This window comes from Lissotriton helveticus, chromosome 2_1 (genome assembly GCF_964261635.1).
Source record: "Lissotriton helveticus chromosome 2_1, aLisHel1.1, whole genome shotgun sequence".
Classification (NCBI taxonomy): Eukaryota; Metazoa; Chordata; class Amphibia; order Caudata; family Salamandridae; genus Lissotriton; species Lissotriton helveticus.
Window position 1 is genome coordinate 779,628,411 of NC_136059.1, and position 24,058 is coordinate 779,652,468.

At 42.3% G+C, this 24,058-nt stretch overlaps 1 protein-coding gene across 1 annotated transcript in view; it reads right to left on the reverse strand.

Annotated features, from left to right (window-relative positions):
* The window catches only part of TMEM232 (transmembrane protein 232), a 762,630-nt gene that overhangs the window by 474,631 nt on the left and 263,941 nt on the right, over positions 1–24,058 (reverse strand). Inside the window, exons 10-11 of the mRNA XM_078677355.1 lie at positions 23,595–23,817; positions 13,347–13,525 (exon numbers count right to left, since the gene is read on the reverse strand). Coding sequence (XP_078533481.1) covers positions 13,347–13,525; positions 23,595–23,817 — 402 coding nt within the window. The remainder of the gene's footprint in view (positions 1–13,346; positions 13,526–23,594; positions 23,818–24,058) is intronic.

Below are 24,058 nucleotides of genomic sequence, written 5' to 3' on the forward strand. Positions count from 1 at the left end.
GGCACTCCTGGAATGTATGTTGTGAAGTAACTAGTGTATAATACAATGCGCTAAAAAACATGAGTAGCGTCAGTCATAGGGGGTCGCTCATGCTGTCCCTCTGACCCGGTGTATTAGAAACAGGTGCTATCCTACAAGTGCTTCCCGGTCTGAGTATGCCAGTGGAAGGCAAGATAATTAGTCCATTCATGCCCTCATAATGTATAACAGTTACTGTTGTTACAGGTGGTGTGCAGACAACATGGTCAATGTATGGGTAGTAAGGCTCATCTATTCGTTAAGGAGGACCAAGGGATTTAGTCATTCAAACCATCCCGGTCTGATGCAAGATGGTGAACCCATCTCTGTTATATTATGAACAGTGCCCTTTGTGTTATCTTGGGGTGGGTTTCCAAAACCAGCCAACGAAAGTATTACAGGGCATGGTTTCGTTCCTTGTAGTGTGTGTACATCTTCGGAGTGACCCTCTGACATCTTATGCTCTTGTGCTCTGGTATGCGTGGTTTTACTGGTCCAAGGGTCATCCCCACGTATCTCATGTTGCACGGACAGGTAGCTAAATAAATACAGTGTGTTGTGTTACAATTGGTGTGTCTCAGCAATCTCCAGGTAAAAGTATCTGAGAAAGCAACCTCTTTGATCACTCCAGTCTGGTTACACACTGAGCAGGTGCCACATGGGTAGTGACATGTTACCGGGGGGAAATCCCAAAGCGTTCTTTGCACCCTATTGCTCACACTCCTAGTTCTAGTGTGTGTAAGAATGTCCTTGAGGTTTTGAGTTCGCTTAAAGGCAAATCGCGGTCTCGGATATTCAGGTCCACTGGTTTCAAAATACCCCAAAGTTTTTTAATAATGCTTTTGGTGCGTGTCAAGTCTGATGTGAAGGACATTACACAAGTCAAAGAGTCTGTTTGTTCATTGTGGGTAGGTTGTAATAGAGCCTCGCGGGGATTGTTCTAGCCCTTTTAGACGAGTTTCTAATCTGGCGTTCAGGGTAACCTCTTAGTCTCAGATTGGAACTCAACTGCTGTGCTCGGACAGGACAGGAACAGCTTGCTTTTATACAGCAGCCACTCTTCAGGGCTCTTAAAGATAATTTACCCTTTGGACAATTTCTTCGTATTGGAAGAGATTGTAGTTCCATTACGGACTACACTTTTTACCTCAATCTTTTGTTGGATCCCTGACACATTCCAAGAAAGAATCCTAAAACCCTTTATACGATGTGTAGGAGGGTTGTCTTCAATTAATGCAGGTTCCTTCTGATTCAGGGGGAGTTAATTTGAAATGGTCATTAGTACCAATGGCTCTTTTACATTAGTTATGACAAGCAAGTCTTCCTGTTATAACCCTATCCTGCCCTCGAATGGGTAAGAGGTGGTCCTTTTAGGGGATAGCACAATATTTGGCTCAGATCTAACAGAACGCTCTTTTTGATAACATTGCCTCTTTAAATAAACAACATGTGGCTCAAGTCAGCCATTTGCATCCAGATCTGTGAGCATCTAGAATCTGTTGTGAGTCGGGATACCATGGACTCTCCATGAGTCTACAAATCTTTTCCCCTGGCCACTTGCTGCGAATGAGCTATAGAAACAACCCAGTGGAACAATAGAAAGCAAATCAGGAAGTCCCTTGACTCAACTCCTACTGCCAGATTTAATCAAGCAATGCACCAGCTTTGGAAACCCGCAACTGACCACAATACAATCCCTTTCCAGTGCTTTTGAGGAAGGAGCAATTCAGCAACTCTCCTCACCATGTGCATATCATCAAACTCCCAGTTAGTCAGGTCAGAGTTTCTTGTGAGCCAATGGCACACTTTATTTTTTAGGGCCATGTAATTTTCATCTGTATGCAATGGAACAAGGGGTATCCCAACCAGAACTGCCACATAGGGGCAACACTCTGGCTTAAATATAGGACCTGATGTGAGTGTGGAGAGCTGGATTGTGGAGAATGCCCGGTGATGGTTGGCAAATCTTTAGGCCTTTGCCTGGGTCCAGCCTGCAAATAAAAAACCCTCAGGTTTATATCATGCCTCTTTGCTGTAGCAGGAATAATGGTCTTTATCGAAACGGTGGTGGAACCCGCTTTAATGGATAAGTTCTGCAGTTGCTTATTGTCCCTCCCTTGAATGTTCACAGCATTAGAATTATTTATTGAGTCATGTGCGCATATTCTTGGAAACAAATTCCTTAATCATCAATTTCAAAACATAGCCTTTTCAGAATCAGTGCAACAGCAGAAGTCAAAATCTTCTCTATTTCATCTACTATTTTTCCCCAGTTCAATCTAACTGCATATAGCCACTATTTTTGTATGACAACTTGTAGAGAGAACAGTTGGTGCAGTGGTCCTGGATTCTGCTGAATACAATTAATTTTGGTGCCAGTTTTTTTTAATGATAGCTGAAATTGGGCCTGATTTCAATTTCCTTTTCTTTTTCACCACAGGTTCACATAAACTGTTATTGAGGCCAAGACCAGAACAGGGATCAGATGTAGCTGTTGATGGACTACATGAACTAGATACTGGCTCCCCTTCCGTCAGCCCCCCTGACCCGAGCACAAAAGTCTCAGGGAGCAATTTATTTCCATGAACTTTCTAAGCTGGAGCATATTTTGCAGATTGTGAAGAACTCAACCATGAGATGGCAGGGCTTGAATCTTCTTCTCGCCCAAGGGACAGCCGTCACTCCATCAGTTCAATCTCCTTCAATACCACACCAACAGCCCACACCAGAAACGAATCCAAGGTAGTGCCAGTATTAGAACAAGTTGTGGCAATGTCGCTCCCATTTGGCAACTTGCGTTTGCTCATGGTTTGTGTAAGTTAAATTCAAACTTATTGTGAGCCTGAGAAAAAAATCAAATAGGCTGGCTGGCCGATGACTGTCACCAGTCATTTACCTCCTCCCTTGGTAGTAGAAACCTGATGCTGCCTCCTTCACACACACCACCTATATTAAGTATCTGAATGAATACCAGCTTAATGCCGCAAACAGTCTTTGTGCTCCAGACCAAAACTAGGTCCCCAAGGCTCCTTTAGTGCCTCTCCAGTGAGTCGTTCCAATTTTCTCTCGTAGATACTTCCTGATGGCTAATACAGCGTAGGTCACTCAATTGCCCAGGCACAGAGCAGGACAAAAAATATCTTTCCGCCCTACTGTAAACCCAAACCCACCCATCTCCACGAGTAGATCAGGTACAGAAGCAGCTAGCGCTATCATCAGTGCGGGCAAGATCTGGCTTAGCAAGACCAGGCTGGTAGCTCTCAGCCCTACAGTTGCATTGTGTCCTGGAGTTAAGGCTGAGGGTCACAATATTCTTTATACATGGGAGCAAGGAAACAGAAAAGAGTGCAGAGCCTATTTCTCAAACGGTAAGGACTCCACCCTCACTGCCCTCACTCCTCTCTCTAGGAGCCTGGTAGATTAGATGGCCAACACCAGTATAACAAGCAGCCACGCTGAACAGCAGCCAACATGGTAGTGGCTTTCCTGGCGTGTGACGGATGGATGTGTGGACGGAGAAGCACAGTTTGTCAAAATATTCACCTAAATGTTAATTTATAATTTAATATTTAATTATTAAGTAATTTACTCATTATTATTTAACTCCCTACCCTATACACCTACAAATCCAGCAGCCTGCACCTAATATGTGACTTAAAAAATTTCAATTATTGCACCATTAACATAATTATCATTTGAATAATGAATGATAAATTGTTACTTGTTAATTCATTATAGTTAACATTAACTCCCCACCCTATACGCCTACAAACCCAACAGCCCACACCTGATATAACAAAAAATATATAATTATTACACAATTTGCCTATCTATTAATCAATTAAATATTTAATAATACATAAATTATAAATTATGAATTAACTATTACGTAATTAATTTCCCACCTTATACCCTTAAAAATCCAGCTACCAGCACTTAATACATAACTGTAAAATTATATTATTATACAATTTACATAATTATCAATCGACTAATTAATAATAAACGAATAATTATTAATGATAAGTAATTAACCCTTACAAACCTAGCAACTCGCTACAAAAATATAAATTACTATTAGCTAATAAATTAAAAGTATAAATTACTTAAAATTGCAAACTATTTTTCAAAATACTAACAACTATACAAACAATAATAACACATAAAATTAATATATGAATTAACACACATAAAGATAAAGATATTTTTTACAGCTATTTTATTGAACATTATATTAACAACAGCGATATAATTAAAAACAATATTACTTACCTAAAACAAAAAAACTCGATATTCTCAACAGCAATATTTTTGTATCACAATATTTTTTTCTCTGAAATTTCTGCAACTCAATATTTCTAATCCGACATTCTGTCCAAATACTGGACAGGGTTCTCTGTCAGCAACGTGATGAAGTATCCTATCCGCCAAACTGATGGTCTGCTGCCCTATTTAAGGTCCTGAAGACTGGCAGCTTTTTGTCAACGTAGCACCAGCTGAATCCATTGACGGAAAGCTTCCTCCAACTGTTCTACAGAAAAGAGACCGTCGGGATGAAAGGCAGTACATAGACGGTGTGATGTCCATTTTTAAACAGATTGTGTTCATCATTTAGCAGTAATGAACAGAAAAATACAAATAATGACCCTCACACCTGGGAAGAAGCTCCCTTTCTATGGAGGTCAGGTCATTGTTTATTTGTTTTTCAAAAAGAAACTCACAATTTGAGAGTTTGTTTTTGAAAAACAAAACGTTTGCTGGACTGCCATCAAAACGTCGGTGACTGACCACCAAAGTTGTTGTCCCCTCAGAAGAATTTCAGTGACAGCAGTTCCTCTGAAGGTACAGAGATCACTGTGGGCCTGGTGGTGATTGCTCAGTTTGAAAGTTGGCATTCTGTTAGGGTGGCTGATGTAATGTCCCCCGCCACCCTGACAAAGAGACTACTGCCTCCCAAACTCTCAATCTTGTCCGAAGTAAAACAGTAGAAAGGATTTATATTTTCATTATTTTACGGACCATTTTACAATAGATTAGGATTCAGAAGTTAATGGACTGCATTAGTGTATCCATAAGACGTCATATGTGTTGGGGAACCCCCAAGAAAGTTACCATGTGTTTATAGCATAATCTATTCATGTGGTACCTTACATGAAAAAGATATGGGTGACAGTGGCGGCTCCTTCACTAAGGCGGTGGAGCGTCGCCCCACTGTGTTTCAGAAGTGTAAGGAGAAATAAAATGATAATAATTAAAAGTTACTATCATTTTATTTTTTCCTGGTTGTGGACGTGGCAACTATGGGGCTGCTCAGCTGACAGAGCAAGGGAGGGGAGGCGTGGTTTTCATCCTCTCGAGCTGGCCAAACATTCATGCACACTTTCCCTGTTCTCCACACAGGCTGAATTACATCCTACGTAGAGAACATGCCAGGACCCCATTCCATGGCTGAGCGCAAAACCTTGGAGGAAGACACTGCAAGGAGGTAAGCTAAATTATATGTTTTATTTACTTGCTCCTGCCTCCCCGCCCCGCCAACCCCTGATCCGTGCCGGGCCACCACTGGTGGGTGAAAATAAGAGGAAACTGTAGGTGAACCAACAGTTGAACAGGTAAAAAAATTCTCTTAGTGGCGGTGTTCACAGGAGTGCATCAATACATCAAATAGTTTTACTCTGCCACTTATGGTTATGTTGTACCAAGTGAAGTTCACAAATCTAGAGAATAATCATTGGCATGAAACTACATTTTTATAGCTTTTTACAAATGTCTCTCCGCAATCATTTGTTTCATTATATCAGAATGATTGATCATTATGAAACTGATTAGTGCCAACTGACCTCTCAAAGGCGGTTTTTGGATTTCTTAATTCAGATACTTTATATCACACCACACTCATGACAAACCAGGTCTATAGATTTGTTTCAATAATTTCTGTTGTAAACATTAAAATCAGGACATAGTGATGACATTTCGGTCTAACTAATTTTAGTCCCTCCCATTAAATCCCAAGTGCCTTCTTCAGAATAGTACCAACTTTGAGCCTTTGGTTGTCAGTGGGGAATACCGGCACTCATTTTTGGAGACCGTTACTTATTTTTTCTTATTCAGACATTTCCGGAGAGAAAGAGAAGGAAAAACACACAAAGGTAAAAGAAGTAGGAAGGGAAAGACCATCTCAAAGGGAGAAAGCAGAAACCTGCAGGAGTTAGATGACTGGGCAGGGAGTGTCTGACAGGGGATTAAAGAGGTCTGAGGAGGATTCAAGACTGGGCACTCTTGCATTGGGCGCACTGACATTTAATAATGCCGGTCACAGGCTTCTGAGCGGATCTTTAAACAACAGCACTTATTCTTGTGCAAATTAAGCACTGCCTACCAAGCCTTCTAACTTTAATTTTACCTGTGGTGTTAATTGGCATATTTATGGGTGGTCAGCTGTGACCGTATTTTCAGTCTCAAACAGAACTGGCTTCTCAGTTTAACCCTTCAGTGTTACACACTTCCAAAGATTAGCAGTAAGGCAAGGTCTGAAGAAGGCTGTTTCTAGCATGGAGATTTTCTGAGCTCAGGGAGCAAAACTTTTCCTGAAAGTTAACATCTAGTCTAATCGAGGTATGTGGCACATTGATTACTCAAGTTTGCAGCTGCTACAATTTAAGAGGAGCTGCAGCATATTGACATCACTTCAACGCCGCATGTAAATGTCCTGAAAACTACTCCGAACAGAAACTGTAACTCACTCCCATGCTCCTGAATAGCATCTAATAAAACAGTTCTGCGTGTCTGTTGTGCGTGCTATCCAATTCCAAAAAGCAACTTTCTTCTTTTCCTTGTTTTACTGCCTCGCGGATTTCTCAAAGATTCATGAACCCAAAATTCAATTCCCACGTGTTTAAAGTCTCTATGTCAAACACTGTGAAGCATAAAAAAAAGAACTTCCCTGGTATATACGCTTTTAAGGACTGCTTAACACTCCAGGGCTCAAAATATCATTAAGTGCTTGGGGTTCTATTATTTTTTATTTTTACATATTTGCAAATGGTGTACATTACTCTATTTCTGTTTGCACCGTGTCAGAGCAGTACAATTTATATATTGATGTTACGCACAAAGCAAAATGTTACCGGCCATCTTAAAAGGAAATGGATGGGTAGAAATAGACTACCACTCACAAGCACATAATCCTGTGCTAAACAGCACTTTAGTGTAAATTAATTCCAGATTATGGTGACCGGATTATTTCTTATTTTGTTAACATGCTGAATTAAGACCTGAATTGTGAATGCCCCTGCTGGCTGTAAAGGGTTCTGTTGAAGTCCTGCCCACGTTCTTGAAACTACTATGTTGGCTTGTGCCGTACAGGTTGAGAAGCTTGGCGCTGTCTGTAAACTAGCCAGGCGCTGCTGGTACAAGTAAGAGCGGTGAGGCGGGGAGGGGCAATCCTTCTCTTGGTACGTACCCAATCGTGGCCTACGATCAAAAAATACATTGACGATCTCCTGTCCCAGATTTAAGAGACTTAAATGGGGGGACAGCTGTTTCTCTTCTGAAGCCTCGTTGCTATGGAACAGTTTGCCCATAAATATCAAAGCAGCTCCCACTCTATTTAGTTTTAAGAAACTTGTAAAAACTTGGCTTTTCAATATCTGGCCTCCTCTTGTTCATGCTACATTGCAATATCTAACTCAGCGCGAAGACACCCTTGGGTGATCGTGCACTTTCTGTGTTTCATAACAAGGGTAGCAGAAGTCGACATACGACAGGATAGGGTAAAATAAATAAATAGCCGCACTTGCCTTGCACTCGCCGCATCAGTGACGCGGCGAGCCCAAGGTAAGGGGTTTTATTCCTTTATTTATTTTATTTTCCCTATTCTGTCATATGTTGACTCTATTGGTGGGCAAATAGTTTAATTGGCGTCATTAACTCTATTGATCGTGCTGTGATGCAACTGTGCTTGAATCCTTTTAGTGCCGAATCAGCTTTTTCTCCAAATAGCCTGATGCCCCTCAAAGGCAGGTCAAATAAAGATGTTTGCACACAGGGCACAAGTCCTAAAAGAAGAAGTGGGGGGACGCTGTCACCGGAAGTGACGTCACGACAGGAAGTGACGTCACGAAAGGTGGCTTGCACCATCGGGCTCATTGCCTCCCCTCGCTCACCCCTTAGATGCGATTGCATCTGTGAAATCAGCACGTGAGCAGCGTCATGTGAGCTCCCAGCTCCTTGTCCCAGAGAGGCCAAAGAGTGAAGTGCAGCTGTTTGGCAGGGGGGACGGCGTCCACCCAGTAAAATAAGTGGGGGGACGCCGTCCACCCGCGTTGTACCCCGACTCGAGCCCTGTCACACCCAAGTTTGCCTTCTAAACACTACACTGGTTTGAGGGATAAAAAATAGATTTCCCATGCATAAGGAGTATCTGACCTACATTATGTTAGCATGATGCATCTATACGTACTCTCTTTTGCTTACATATATATATATATATATATATATATATATATATATATATATATATGCGCTTGCCACGGAGGAAAATGTTTATTCGCTCCTTGCGTATCTATTGCTAACAGAGTAGGCCGAGAACCATACAGACGCCATTTTCCGAACCTATGCTCAAACGCGGGCTGTGATCACGTGTTAGTCTCCGGCAGCTGTCAAGCCCCAGTTCATCTGAATTACTGGGAGCAGCTGAACGTAGGTTGTCCACTCGACTGTCCTGAGAGTCAAGGTCGCATCTGGCTTTGGGTGCGATAAGAGCATTCCTGGAGGCGCCGTGCCTACACTCCCGGGCACCAAGACGAAAGGGAGTCACCCCTCCTGACCTTCCCAGTAATAAATAGTTAAGCTTTGAACTAATCATGTGTGCCATATATGGTCCTTCCCTGGAGCTCGAGGGCCAACCGATGTTTTTCCTTTTACTGTGATTATATGTGTTGAACTGAAAAGTATATAACCTCATGTTTGAATACGAGCCAACAGTCTTCTACGCGCACCTGATGGGTGAGGGTTGGAGAGGCTCCTGTAGTATTTTGCTTAATAAATGATTGAACTATTCTTCACTGCCAACCGACTGATTATTGGGTAATGGGATTGGGGCTATTGGTAGGTATAGCCCTTTATGTTATTTTTATAGTACTTCAGGTTTCAATAGCTCTGCAGATGGTGTCCTCTGACCTCCTGGTCTGAAAACTGCTCTTCTGCCAGCAGCTCCGCTGTCCGCATGTCCACCGCTGACCCCATTCACCTCCTGGTAGGTGTTAGAGGCTGCCCAGGTCCTTTATTGTGCCGCTTCGTTCTGCCACCACTTCTTCTGCTGTGCCTGAACCTGCTTCTGGTGTGATTTTTGTATATTTCTGGTATATTTAATTGTTTCTGGTCTATTCAATGTTTTCCTGTGTTTAATTCCTGTTGTGTTTTTAGTCCATTTTCCATCTCGCCACTGCTTCCCCTTCGGCCCCTTCGGGCTCCTGCCCGCTCCTCCCAGCTGCACGTCCCTCCCATTTCCCTATTTAATGGCGGACACTGCGGGGGAGCACAAGCATGTCCTCTGACCTCCTGGTCTGAGAATTGCTCTTCTCCCCAGCAGCTCCGCTGTCTGCGCATTCACCGCTGACCCCGTTCACCTCCTCCTGGTAGGTGTTCAAAGCTGCCAATTGTCCTGTTTTGTGCCCGCTTCATTCTGCCACTGCTTCTCCTGCTGTGCCTGACCCTGCTTCTGGCGTGATTTTTGTTTATTTCTGGTCTATTTCATTGTTTCTGGTCTATTCGTTGTTTTCCTGTGTTTAATTCCTGTTGTGTTTTTATCCCATTTTCCATCCCGCTGCCGTTTTCCCTGCGGCCCCTCCCTCCTGCTGGTTCCCGCTTCTGCCTCCCAGTTGCACGTCCCTCCCCTATTTAATGGAGGCCGCTGCGCAAAGGCAACCCCGTCTGCGCCCGTCCACCCGGGAGGAGGACTTGCCATCACACACAAAAACTCCCTCTGCCTCTCCCCCTCAAGCAACGCCTTCTCCACCACCGAACACCTGCACTTCCAGGTCCAGACCAGGCCCAACTCCACACTCTGCGGCACCCTTGCCTACAGACCCCCCCGCATTCCCTTCGCCTTCACCATCATTGATCTCATTGGACCCCATGCCATTGCCTCCATGGACTACATACTCATCGGAGACCTGAATTCTACCTCGACAACCCAGGTGACCACAACTCCACCACACGCCTTGACAACCTCGCCAACATTGGACTGAAACAACTCGTCACCACACCCACTCACAAGGCAGGACACGCCCTCAACCCAATCTTTGCAGGGGGAAACAGAACCTACTTCAGCCACACCACGCAATATTCATGCTGATAATGGAGCCTCTTCAGTAATGGGTTATGCTAGTGATCTCGAAGATGGGAGATATAGAGGCCCCAGGGCATGTTGTCTCTTGTTGAGCTCCAAAAACAATGCAAGCTTTCCTCCACACAACATTTCCAGTACCTCCAACTCAAACATGCACTGTCTAGATGCGTCCCAAGTAGTCTCGATCCCCTAGAGGAGAAATCCCCAGTGGAAGGCAGAGTCCTGGCAGCACCCCTCCACAATCATGCAAACTCCCAAATATATAGGACACTGATTATTAAACTGTTCAGCTGTGGGAAAAGAGAACATACCAACCATTTTAAAATGGGCCCAAAACGTAGCCTGGTGCATGCTTGCGAAGAACTCGGTATACAAAGTCAGAAGTTGCCCCACAAAATGCTGTAAAATATGGGATCGTTGGAGGAAACAGAGTCGAAAATTGGCTGGGGTACCAAATGTTCAGACTACATAAAGAACTGAGGGGCATATTATCAAGGCGGGCGATATGAAATTATTGCCGCTTTAGTGGCCGTTTACGGCCGCAAAGCGGCGATAATTTCATCGCCCTATTAGCAAGCTGTCACTAACAGCAGTTAGCGACAGTTTGTAGGCGATAGTGAGCGGTTTGGGGCCCGCTTTGCATGTCAGCAATATTTATCGCTCATGACATGCAAAGTGGGCGTACCCAACCTGTTAGCGACTGAAAGCAGCAGCTAACATCACTATCGCCTATTATCAACGCAGGCGTAGCGATTAAAAAAGTTGTGCTAAGCGCGTATATCGCTGAACACGAATGCCTGCTCAGACCAGTTCTTAGCCATTATATCCAGTGGGAGGTGGATATTCTGGCTAAATCCCCATTGGTGATAATGCGTGAATATTGCTGGATTACCAGCGATATTCACGCATTTCGCCACTAATGCCGGAAATGTTATCGCATTTGAGATAAACGTTGCTAATAGCACACTATCTCTGCGATAAACGGCGATAAAAAACATGTCGCTAAGCTTAGTTAGCAATAAATATCGCTACTTGTTGATAATATGCCCCTGAGAAACTGGTATTGTAATGGATGCTCCCACGTGAGTACTGTGTGCAAGTCATGAATGTGAAGATTCTGTACTGATCCGGAAATGTACCTATGTATGTGCCTTGATAGTTATCGCTTTGTGTTGTCTTAGTCTCGGCTCAAATAAACAGAATTTAAAACAAATCATATTTACAAATGATGTGCTCCATTTCTTTTTGAGGATGTTGGTGCTGTTTTGCATCAGAAAATAATAATGTTCTTATAGTATATTAAACAGAAAGCAAATATAATGATGGCAGATGATGCAAACATTGCACTTTCCACCATTAAAAGTACAGATGAAGAATAAAACACTGTTTGGAAATATGTAATGTGATGCTAAATAGCACCTCTGTGCAAATTAACACAGACAAAATGAAGAGAATTACCCAGTTTATGTAACCCAGCTGTAGGTTATCCAATTTCACTATTTTTTTAAAGACTATAGAAAGCCCCCTTAAAGCTTTTTCAGGGAGGCTCACTCTGTTTGAAAAGGAAATTATGCATGACTTCCATTCTTTTTCAACTTAGCCAACACAGAATACACGCTGCTGTGAGAAGATATGCTTTCCTTTCATTTGGGCTGGCTCAAAGAGCTTTTCGCTAGTCCAATTTGCTGCATCATGAGTGTCACTGCACGTGCATTATGGGTAGACAGTCTTGCCAAACCCAACACCAGTCATCCAACCTTTCATTTCACAGAATGTACTGTACTATACTGTACACCTTGGGACCTGTATTGTAACCAGGGCGCTGGAATTACCAAGGAAAGAAACTGTAACCATATTACTCAATGATTTTGAATCAAATATTTTCTCTAGTGAGATATATATATGGAAAAGGATAAATGATAAATGAATCATTGTCTAGCAGGGGCCCTTGGGTGATGCAGTGCAAGAAGGTTCATGTAGGCTTGCCCTGTCACAATGAAGAGATGGATACCTGATGGGGGATCATAGCTCTGGTGTTAACTGATAACAATTTGGGCATCCACTGTAGTGCTTGCAGAGAAAAAAGAAGGACCTCTTCTAGACTCCAGTGATTTTAGCCAAACATTTTATTTCAACTGTGTTTGTGTATAATTGATTGTTTTCCACTAAATAGATAAAGACTGAGGGTCGGATCATGAGTACGGCGGTTCACAGGACAGACATACTCCCGGTCACAGTCCGACCACTGCCACACTGCGGGTCTGCCTGCAGTATTCTTAATGTGAAGGTTGAACGCCAACAGGACCACTGCGTCTGCCGGGATCCAGGAACCTGCAGCGGCGGCACAGCGGTCATGAGCTGTAATATGCTGGTGGTGCCGCTGAGGCACCTCCGAGCACATTACGAGTTGCCTGACCACCGCCCGTTTCATGGCGGTAAGCCCGCCATGAAAAGGGTGCCTGAGAGCATCTAAGGAGGCCCTAACAGGGTGCCCTGTCACTCCTGGAGGTGCATGTAGAAGGGGGGCACCACTGGAATTACACCCCCATTCCTGCATGGTGTGACGAAAACAACATGGTGCATGCCACACCATGGAGGAACGTGAAGTCAGCACTCTCACGGCACCCGTCTGTATGTTAGGCTCTCTCATGAGCCTAACAGACCATAGCCCTGAGACCGCTGCACATCGCCCGCCTGACCTGAAATCAATTCTGAATCCTGTGGGCGGGCGCACTAAGGTCTTGACGGTCCTCTTGCGGACGGAGTGGTGGCAGTGCCGCAGGAAGACTGCCAAAGTCATAATAATTCCCTGAATGTCATAAAAAGTAGATAAAATCTTTACCAAGCACGTTGGCATTCAAAGATGAACCCCCAATGTGTTTCATTTTGCAGTAACTTATTTCTGTATAAGTTAGTTAATCATTTTGTTGCAATTAATTCTTCATCCAGACATCTACTGATGAAAGCCATTCTGTACCTCAGCCACTTTTGCAGCTTCCAAAACTCGAGAATCCTGCTCGTTCCTCTCTTGAATGTGAATAGCTTTCCATGCTGCATTTCTAAGGCCTTCTCGATTCACATCTCCACGGAGATGGTTGTAGACTTTGACCAAATTGTAAAGTCCACTGTAGCGGATAATCCAGAACAGTGGATCAGCTGAAAAATACAATTCATTTAGCATTAGTTGCATACAAAAACAACTTACTAAAGCAATACCAAACTGTGTTCTAATAATTATAAAAATATTAATTGTAAACAGCAAGTGCACTTAATATAAATTAGAACGATTATAGAGAAGAGTAGTAACTTGTACTCTTCCAAAAGGTACAGATAAAAATGTCTTCCATTATTGTAATTTCGACTGATTGAATCTATGTCAGAGGAATTTCCATTGTCATTCTGTAGGTACATAAAATAAGAGTAAACAAGGCCTGCAGCCAGAAAAAAAGACCATATTTAGCTTTCTTCAGAACCAGAAATATTTGTTCATCACTTCTTGCACCGATTCACGATAGTTATGAGCGATTCTATAATTCTGGTTTGAAGGAAGGCCGTAAAGTGGCTTTCACCTTACCAGAAAATTCCCTTTTTTGGGTGATCACTCCAGTTTTTATTTTAAAATGTTATGGCTGGCTTTAGACTCTGCACACTGGGGCACTAAAACTACATCCATGGTATGTAAATGTCACCTGTGGACTGCAGCACGTATTGTACCATCCACTTCTGTGATAATGAAAATAAGGCTTCCGGCCTACTAATGTGGCCTAAGTGTTGCATTTGAAGTTTGCAATATGACCTGCAATATGATCTGGCAAAATAACTCTTTTGACAGGGAAAAACCTTTACTTTTAAGTTACTCTTAAGTAGGCCTGTTAGCCCACAGTGTAGGGTGCGTAGTATTTAAAAGTGGGACATATAGAAATGTAATGCTGGAATGTCCCTATAGTGACAAACTCCCAAAAGCTTTTTTCACTATGAAGGCTTTCGGCATCCTAGGCGGAAAACTGGAGTCTCAATTATTCTATATTCATTTTACTATCTTTGGTTTCAGACAAGTTACAGAAATGGGTCAACCACTATTTTAAATATTTATTAAAAATAAAAGTTTGATTATTCATAAATATCTAGTACAAGTAACTTGTAGTAAGTTACCTTTCTCCTACCTGAAGCTCCTGGATACTAATTTGCATTAGCCTGCAAGCAGCTGTCCTTGCCAGTGTTTTACCTTAATGAAGTGTAAAACTGCTCACAGAGTAGGACAATAGATTAGAACTGTTGGGCAGGATAGGTTAGGTGGGTGGTATGTGTCACTTGTCAGGGGGAAGGGTCAGTCCTGCCCATTCACAAATAAGTGTAAGAGGAGACCTGATGAAGAAAAGCCTTTGTTATGTAGGTCTTCTGTAGCCAGGTGGATACCAGTCCAGTTGGAGGGGAGAAAGTCAGCCTGGTGTAGCTAAGGAAGAAGGGACTTTTCAATTCTCTAAACATATCCCTGGCTAGCCCAGAGGCCTGTGCCATTTTGAATTTCCCTTAAAATGATGCAATATGGAATTATTTGCAGTAACTCAAACTGAATGTGCTGCAAACGAGTGAAGGGTTGCCCAGGAGTGTCTCTCTTATTGATTAGAAAGTATCCGGGTGTCACCCCCACCCACTGGCTAGTAAATTCCACAAAAAAGTCAACTCCCCCACAGCTTAGGAGAACACATTCTGGAACTACAAAAGAAAGGGAGAAAACTGAAAATCCTTTCTAAAACCTGTTAGGAGATCTGAAGGGCTGAAACTGCTCCCAAGGGCAGTTGGATTACCAACTGCGTGGCTAAAGGGACTTTAGAAAATAGCAAGAGGCCTTTTCTCTAGAGTGACCAGTGATCAGTTGCAGCTGGGAGACAACTGTACATTACTGGTGGCCTCTCTTGGAGTAAGTTCCGACTTCTAAGCACTGGCCCTGAGGTCCTGAGACCATATTGCTGGTCACAAGGGTTTATTCTGAAATATCAAAAAGATTTGGACATAAAACAATTTTGGGCTTCCAGACTTCCAGAGGATTGGAACCACTCACCTAAGTCTATTCACTCACCGTGGACCAATTTACTGCCTGAAAATTCAGTTCAACTCCCTCTCGGAGCACACCTATCCGACTTCAATATGGCCTTCCCAAGCACAGCCTGTTGCCTTGCCCTGCTGAAAAAAGCTGAGCTCCAAAAAAGAGCCTAAGTCCGAAGGTAGAAATCTCGAAGGTGCGAATGTGCCAAAAGTGTCTGGCTGATGAGAAGACTTCATTGGCCGTGATATTTGACTTTTCCCACCAAACCTAATAGCTTTTGTGGAGTCTCGCTCAACGCCTATGAGATAACACAATTTGAAGACCTGTCAGGTCTGAAAATGAATTGGGACAAATCCCTTCTCTTCCATTTGACTGCAGTTTCTCAGCAGTACCCACTGAAATTCCCCTTGAAATGGACACTTAAACGGGTTCTTTACTTGGGTATTAAAGTACATAGAGACCCCATGGTTATTATTAACAACAACTGTGAAATCTTTCTAAATAAGCTGATAGATGGATGGATAAAACTACCTTGGCTGGCAGAACTGGCATCATAAAATGGTGATCTTGTCCCAGCTGTGATATTTATTTTAAAATAATCCTGTTACCGTGACCCAGAGGTTCTTTTGAAATTTGCAACAAGTCATGATTCGACTGGCTAGGGCAGGCAAGCAGCCCACATTTGGTTGGTCCACATTGGTTCTCCTATATGGGCAGGGCGGCTTGGTGGTCCGTGATTTTGAGCTTTATTACTATATTGCTCAGTGCCAGTTTGTAATCTGCACATGAAGAGAGACACGTCTAGCCCTGCATTCCTTGTGAAGAGATTGTGTGAGCGCCCTTTAGGAAATGTAGCTGCATAGACCCACTTGAGATTAGAGCATATGCATGGAATTGTCTGTTAAACCATTGCAGCAGGTTTCTCCTATATTCCCCTATATGAGACTACAATGGTGTGCCTGGCTTCCAATATAATTGGAGAGCAGCATATTTGCAAAAAATTGAAAGACTGCATATTGCATTAATTGGGGACTTCTCTGAATATACATGTAAGTCTCTTGAACAGATTTTTAGTCCATGTCTGACTTTAACTGACTTTAACTCCTTCGGGTTTTGCAAGACCCTTAGGGGCATATTTACTGTAAAGTGGCAAACCTGTCATTAAGCCAAGAAGGCTAACGACACACTTTGTCACTTTAGAAACGCAGGCCTGCACCATATTTACTAGAATATGGTGCAGCCCTTGTTTCCCCCTGCGTTGGTGCTAACTTTAGCTGCCTAGCGCCAATACAGGCACCCTTGTACCATAGTGCAAGGGTGCCTGTATTGAGGGAAAGATTGTTTACATGCAGGAAGGTCCCCCTTCCCGCAAATAAAAAAAGCTGTTTTGTAACTTCCATGTGTGCTGCTTAATGCAGCACACAAAGAAGTTACAAAACTCTATTTTTTTAAATGATTATTTATGTGCAGGAAGAGATACCTTTCTGCACAAAAACAATCATAGGCAATTTGCTGTTTCTATATGTGCTGCACAAGGCAGCATATGTGGAAACAGCAAAAACGAGCAGAAATAAAGCATTTCTCCTTGTTTTGCCTGTTTAAGACCAGGTTTTCCTGGTCTTTATTTTGGCACAGCCCTTGTAAAAAGGGGGTAGCATTAAAATCAATGGGTGTTGTGGTGGAATGTCCACTGCAACACCCATTGCCCACCCCTTTCACGCAAAACACAGTGTGAAAGGGTGCCTTATTTACAGGTCAATAAAAGGTAAAAGGTGCCTACAAGGGATTTTGTTTACAAAGAACTTATATTAGTGTAGAATTAGGGTTAGACCTACACGAACAAAAAACAAAATGTCATTAGACAACAAAAAATAAGTCACATGTTAATGTACAGAAGCACAGCAAATTTTTCTTCATAAGACAGTGTGAAAAGGGGACATAGCAGGTTTATCAAGGTACTGTATAAGTATCTATTGGACATGCACTTAGCACTGATCAGACAATAATATAGATTCTGTTCATAAAAAACTAAATAAAAAAAAAACCCGGGTTCACTTCCAGTTAATCTTAATCAAGAAATCCCAAAAGGCCAAATTACGTTTACTAGCAGTTCTTTTGAGGTCCATTTTAGATGTTTCATATAAAGAAGAAAGCCACTGAGAATGTAGAGGGGGAGTTTTTTCTATCCACTGAATACAAATCTGTCTTCTTGCCAATAAAATCGCATAAAAAAGGAGAGATTTCTCCTTGCCCTTAATATTGTCTTCTGTTCCAAAAATGACAAGTGGAAGAGTAATTGACAAAGATATATGAAGGATAGAATTCAGAGTGTTCTTCACCTCTTCCCAGAAGTTCAGGAGACCTGGACATTCTAGAAACATATGTATGTCATTTGCACCTGCCATGTTACATTTGTTACATTTTTTGGCTGGTAGGAATTTAGACAGTTTTAATGGTGTTATGTATGCACGATGAATTGAAAAAAGATGGTTACGTCTTAGCCATGCGGGTTTTACCGTTTTATACAGTAAGCCACAAGATTGTTGCCATTTCTAATCACATGGAGTGTCAATCACTGTTCCCCATAACTCGTCTGGTAATTTAAACTCCCCATCATTTTCTTCTAGCATCTGCCAATACCAAGTGGCTACTTCTTTTCCTCCACTGGGTCGCTCTACCAGCATTTGTTCTAGTGCGTTAGTTTTCCCAATGTTGGAGTCTGTACGGCTTTGTGATCTCACCCAGCTATCTAGTTGGATATATTTAAATCTAGATATTTCTGTTCCTACTAGTTCTTGTAATTCGTTCCAGGCTATTAATTTCCCATCTACGATCAGTTGACCCCACCTAGTAAAACCTGCTTGTTTTATGGTATTTGATAGCCTATCTTTCAAAAATAATGGTAGACCAGGTGAGTCCCAAATTAGAGAATACGTAGAATAGTATGACAAGCCTATTTTTTTCCTTATATTATACCAATTTTTAGCCCATGATTGTGCCATTTTAAGTTTAATTTTTTTGAAAAATGTATGATTTCCGAATTTGAACATGAATCCTTCTGGTGTTAAGTTTGCCCCCAAAATTATTGCTTTGTACATGGAATTAGAAGTTAAATTGGACGGTGTTTTCAGTAACATTCTCGAGTGTGACATCTGGAAAGCCCATAAGTAGTACATCAAGTCTGGAAGTGCAAGACCCCCCTTTTCCCTTCTTCTTCTTAATTTCTTCCATGCTATTCTTGTTGTTTTGTAATTCCATATAAAAGAATTAATTTCTCTTTGAGATTTTTCCATTTGTTTCTGCTCAAATGCGATTGGAATTGTATTAAAAATAAAAGTGAACTTGGGGAGGATACACATTTTGACTAGATTTACTCTACCCGTTATAGAGAGTGGTAGATGTGACCAAGACTTTAAAACTTTCTTACTTTCAATATGTATTCTTTCTAAATTATTTGATACGATTTTATCCACTTCCTGTGTTATTCTTACTCCTAAATAGCGCATAGATGTTGAGATGTTTGCCTCTAACTGGATATTTGGAAGATTCCATACCATTATCTCTATCTTGCTAGAATTTATGTCGTATCCCGATATCTGACCAAAATCTTTCGCACAAGCGATAATAACTGGGAATGCCTTAACTGGGTCAGATGTACATACCAGGATATCATCCGCGTATAAAGCTACCCGCTTTTCCCACTCTCCATAGCTAAAAGATGGAATATTAGCCTCGTTCCTAAGCATTTGAGCGAACGGTTCTATATATAAATTAAAAAAGAGTGGGGAGAGCGGGCAGCCCTGCCTTGTGCCTCTGGTTATATTGAATGCATTAGTTAGACCCCCATTGATCATTATCCTTGCAGAAGGTGTATTATATAGTAATTTAATTGTTCTACGAAAGCCTTCCCCACAGTTAAATTTTTTTAATACATCATTTAGATAGAGCCAATTGACTCTATCAAACGCTTTTGTTGCGTCTAGGGTCAGGGTAGCTAGAGGCTCAGAGGTGGCAGTTGCGATGTCTATGGCCCCCACCAGTTCATGAGTTAACTCTGCTAACTGTCTGCCTTTGATGAATCCCTTCTGATCAGGGTGGATGATACTACCAATAACACTAGCCAGTCTTGTGGAAATAATGTTTGTAAAAAGTTTATAATCACTATTGAGAAGTGATATTGGTCTGTATGAACCACACTCTAATGGGGATTTTCCAGGTTTAGGAATAAGCACTATAATAGCTTCTCCCCAAGATTTGGGTGGTATATCGCCATTTAGAAAGATTCCGTTAAAGAGTACCGTGAGTTCTGGGGCTATAATCTGTTCAAGAGATCTGTATATTTCTCCTGGAGACCATCCGGCCCTGCCGCCTTCCCCTTTTTTGAGTGACGCATCGCTTTTATAACTTCTTCCTCTGAGATCTCTTTCTCTAGGGATATTTTTTGATTTGTTGATGAAGTTGGAAGTACGATGGAATCTAACCACCTATCTCTTGCTTGTTGATCGTTGGAGAGATCTTCTTTATAAATCTCCTCAAAGAATTCATAAAATGCCCTTCCTATTTCTTGGTTGGTAGATCTAGTCTCTGTCTCCCCTGCAACCTTGATTTCTCTTATATAGTTAAGGGCTTTGTCAGTTTTTATTTTCCATGCCAAGATTTTTCCTGAAGCTTCTCCAAACTCAAAGTGGGAAGATGTACTCGCTTCCCACCTCTTATTTACTCTTTCTTGCAGAATATTTTCTAATTGATGTTTCAATTTGGCCAGCTTTTCATGATCTGGAGATGTTACTACTATCGGATCCAATCTTAATTCTAGAAGTTTCATGTCCTCTTCTATTTTCCTGACTTTCTCATTATATTTTTTCCATCTATAAGAGGCCCTGTTTGTGATCTGCATTTATTGTTGTTGTCTAATGACATTTTGGTGTTTGTTCCTGTAGGACTAACCCTCAAAGTAATTCTACATTAATATATGTTCTTTGTAAACAAAATCCCTTGTAGGCACCTTTTACCTTTTATTGTATTGCCCAAGCCTCCAAGGGTTTATTGGGTCTCCCAAATTATTTACTTTATTTACAGGGTAGCGTTAGGCCATGTTAAGTGGCTTAACACTGCCTTGTAAATAAGGCGAGACCCCCATCGTCACCACAACGTCACTGAAAGTGACGTTGTGGTGGCGCTAGGGTCTTGTAAATATGCCCCCCTTGTTTGTTGATTACGAAGCTTTCCTACCAGCCTCCATCCTTTTCATAACTGACTGATTTAGTACATAAGGCCACATGTATCAGCTTTAGCAATAGCGATTACCTAATTGCAATTTTCTGCGAAGCGTAATTAGGTAATCGCTATTCCTAATGGATGAAACTCCCAGAGTTTCATTTAGGGATTCCTAGGGAGTCACAAATCGACCTGCCTCATTAATTTTAATGAGGTAGGTAGCAATTTGCGACCTCCTAGGAATCGCTAAAATCACCGGGACGGCGGCCTGCTAGGGTCAGCAGACCACCATGTCCGTGATTGCTTTCGAATAAAGCAATAATATTTTTCCTTGAAAACGGGCTACCACCAATTTGAAATTGGTGGTAAAATGTGAAAGTTCAGCAACTGCATTCATGGTCACAAAATATTCATACATACCACTGCGATTCGGAAACACCCTAAACACGCCCCTACAAATACAGAAATCGCAAACCCATTTTGCGATTCAGTAAAAGGTTACCAAATTGCAAAATAAGGTATGATACATAGGAATAGCCTTTTTTTGCATTTGCCAACCGGCCGATGCTGCGAATCGTTCTGTTTGCATTCATAAAATAGGTTCATACATGTGGCCCATAGTGCCACCCCCAAGCATATAATCTCTCATCTATACACTTTTACTTGGCGCTGTGTCCAATCGGACCTGACACAGTCCCGTCTGAGATGGCAAACCAAAATTAATCAAGACATCAGAGGTGAGCAAAGGATGTTCTGCAGCTCATCCTTAATAAATGTTTCCTTGAGCACGTAGGCATCAACTGATACAATGTACATTTCTACAAATGTGTTATAAGTCGATTGCATAGATTTGGTCTGCGCTGCACTCGGTTGGGACAGAGGTTTTGTTCCTAAAGCTGATGGATTTTATTATATTGCATTACTATGTCAGATAGTTTAACATGCTTGTGCTGTCAAAATCCAGGCTTAGAGACATTTTTGCCCCATTGCGAATGTATTTTGATAAATGTACCACGATGCTAATATCGATAATTCTGCCTAGTAGTAGACTGATAGTGATATGTTGATAATAATGCATTCCTTCCCCAATGCTGACATTAGAACTACATTTAGGTCTATATTGTCACATGCCTGAGAAACCTACTTCTTAAGTGAAGTTTATTTTGCAATTTTGACTGCTTCACACGTCTTGTTATTGATCGCCATACCCATAAGACTGTAATATTGCTAGATTGATAGATTTCCTCCTCTTTATTTTTTATGTTTTCCGTTTTTGAAATCAATAAATTTAAATAAAAAACAATCAACAGGGAGCACAGTGTGATGGGCAACAGTGAAGCACAGGATGGTGTTCAGCGAGGAGCATAATGTGATGGGCAGCAGGAGAACACAGGGCGGGGTCACCTGGGACTACAGGGTGGCGTGCCTCAACGGGGCTTGTAGGATGTACCTCAGACAAGCACCGCGGGGCAGATTTACAAGCCCCGTATGCCACATTTGCGCCGCTGTTGCCTCACTTTTGTGACGCAGCGGCGGCACAAAGCTAGCGCCATGAAGCGCGGCATTTACAACGTGATGTATCTAGGGAGATGCGTCACCCTGTTCCACATGTGGGCGTTCCGGCACAGGGGGGGGTTCCGGCGCAGGAACGCCTCCTAAAACTGGCTGTGTGAAATCTCCAAGATTTCACTCAGTCACTTTTACAGCCATATTGCACCAAAACCCTGCGCCTGCTTGAAGCAGGTGTAAGGATTGACGCAGCATGTTAGGCATAGGGGCACCCCGAGCCTTGCTGGAGCTGCTCCAGCAATGCGTCACCTTTACGACATCAGATGCGTCACGCATCTGTCTATTCTTGCCCTATGGTGCGCCGCATTGTAAATGCGGCGCATCCATGGTGGCGCAAGAGTTGTCTTCCATGCCGCAAAATAACTGGCGCATCCCTGCTGATATGCAGGTATGCGCCAGTTATTGTAAATCTGTCCCCGGGTGATTTATTACATTGTGCAGTTCAAGGCCCAGGGCTGCGTCATGGGCAGCAGGGACCACAGCGTGCTGTACAAAAGGTGCACTCAGTGAATGATGTACAATGGGAAATACGTCCACACGACTCATGTCATATGACCAGGTTAGACATGTCTTGTTTTTTTGTTCGGTGACGTTTTGAATGTTGTAATTTTTAAGTTACAATTATGAGAAAACCAAACCTGCAAGTGCCGCATGCACAGTTCTATATGCTAAAATAACTGAACTGTCTGAAGGTGTCTAAAACAAGATGGATTGGGTATAATTGGCATGGTTTTGTTTTGTAAAATAATATATTTCATCTTAATGGTGACAGTGTATTTGCAGCTGCTGCTGCAATAAGCTAAAGTGCTCTCTGCTTTGTGGTGCATGAGAAAAATATTAGAGGTCAGAGACTCGCAGACTGAACATGGTGAGGCGATGGACTGCTTGCCTCACATGACCAGATTTCATTTACTTGGCTCTGGTAGAAAGGAAATCTGGAAATGCTCTTAGAATAATGCAACAAAGAAGCAAAAATCCACTCTTGAAAAATGATGCTGGCTGCTCAATCTAATCATAGTGCAGCATTTCCTCTCCTCGCACCACTGCCTTAATTAGATATTGTCTTCATAAGTCTTTGGCCTGTTTGAATTCCATTGCGTGGTATTCATGAAGCCAAACCTGCAGTGCTAGCTTCGTTTACCGGTGTGCATATAACAGCGGACAGAAATTAGGTTTTATTGCGTCCTTACAATGCATTGAAATGTTGCGGTTAGAAGAACAATGCTTCACGTGCAGACTTTATCAATGGTTTCTGCACATCATATTAATCTCCCCATGGATGACGCGTCAGTGAATCAAACTCTCGCAGCACTGTGTCTAGAGAAAGCATCAAGCACACCACTAGCAAAAACATTATTTTCACAAAACATACCCCTGTACCGCCATACTTACAGTTATTGCCAGATGGGATTATGTGCCCCAAGAGTCCGCACAAACTTGTGTCTTGCATTTCATTTCTGGGATTGGCCGACGAAGATTCAGTGTTAAAACCAACCAGTGCATATTTTTGAATTTCGGCGGTATCTGCACTCACGCAGACGTCAGCAAGCACCGCGCTGTAGACGGAGATCACCTCCCAGGGCCAGGAGGTGAAATCAGGGGGGCAGTCTTCATCCTGTGCACATTTTGAAAACACAAATTAAGAATTTTGTTCATGTGTGCAACTGTTGAAAATAGCAATGTATATGCACATAAGCGGCGTTCATTTGTGTTCACTGTACCTCTTGTCGTAAGCAGAAAAGATATTGCAAAACACTGACTGTGTTATCCCGCCGGCATAGACCCATGCACACATATATACAACAGCCATTTTAGGTACCATGGTCTCTCTGTTTGCGATCGATCATCAGCCCCTT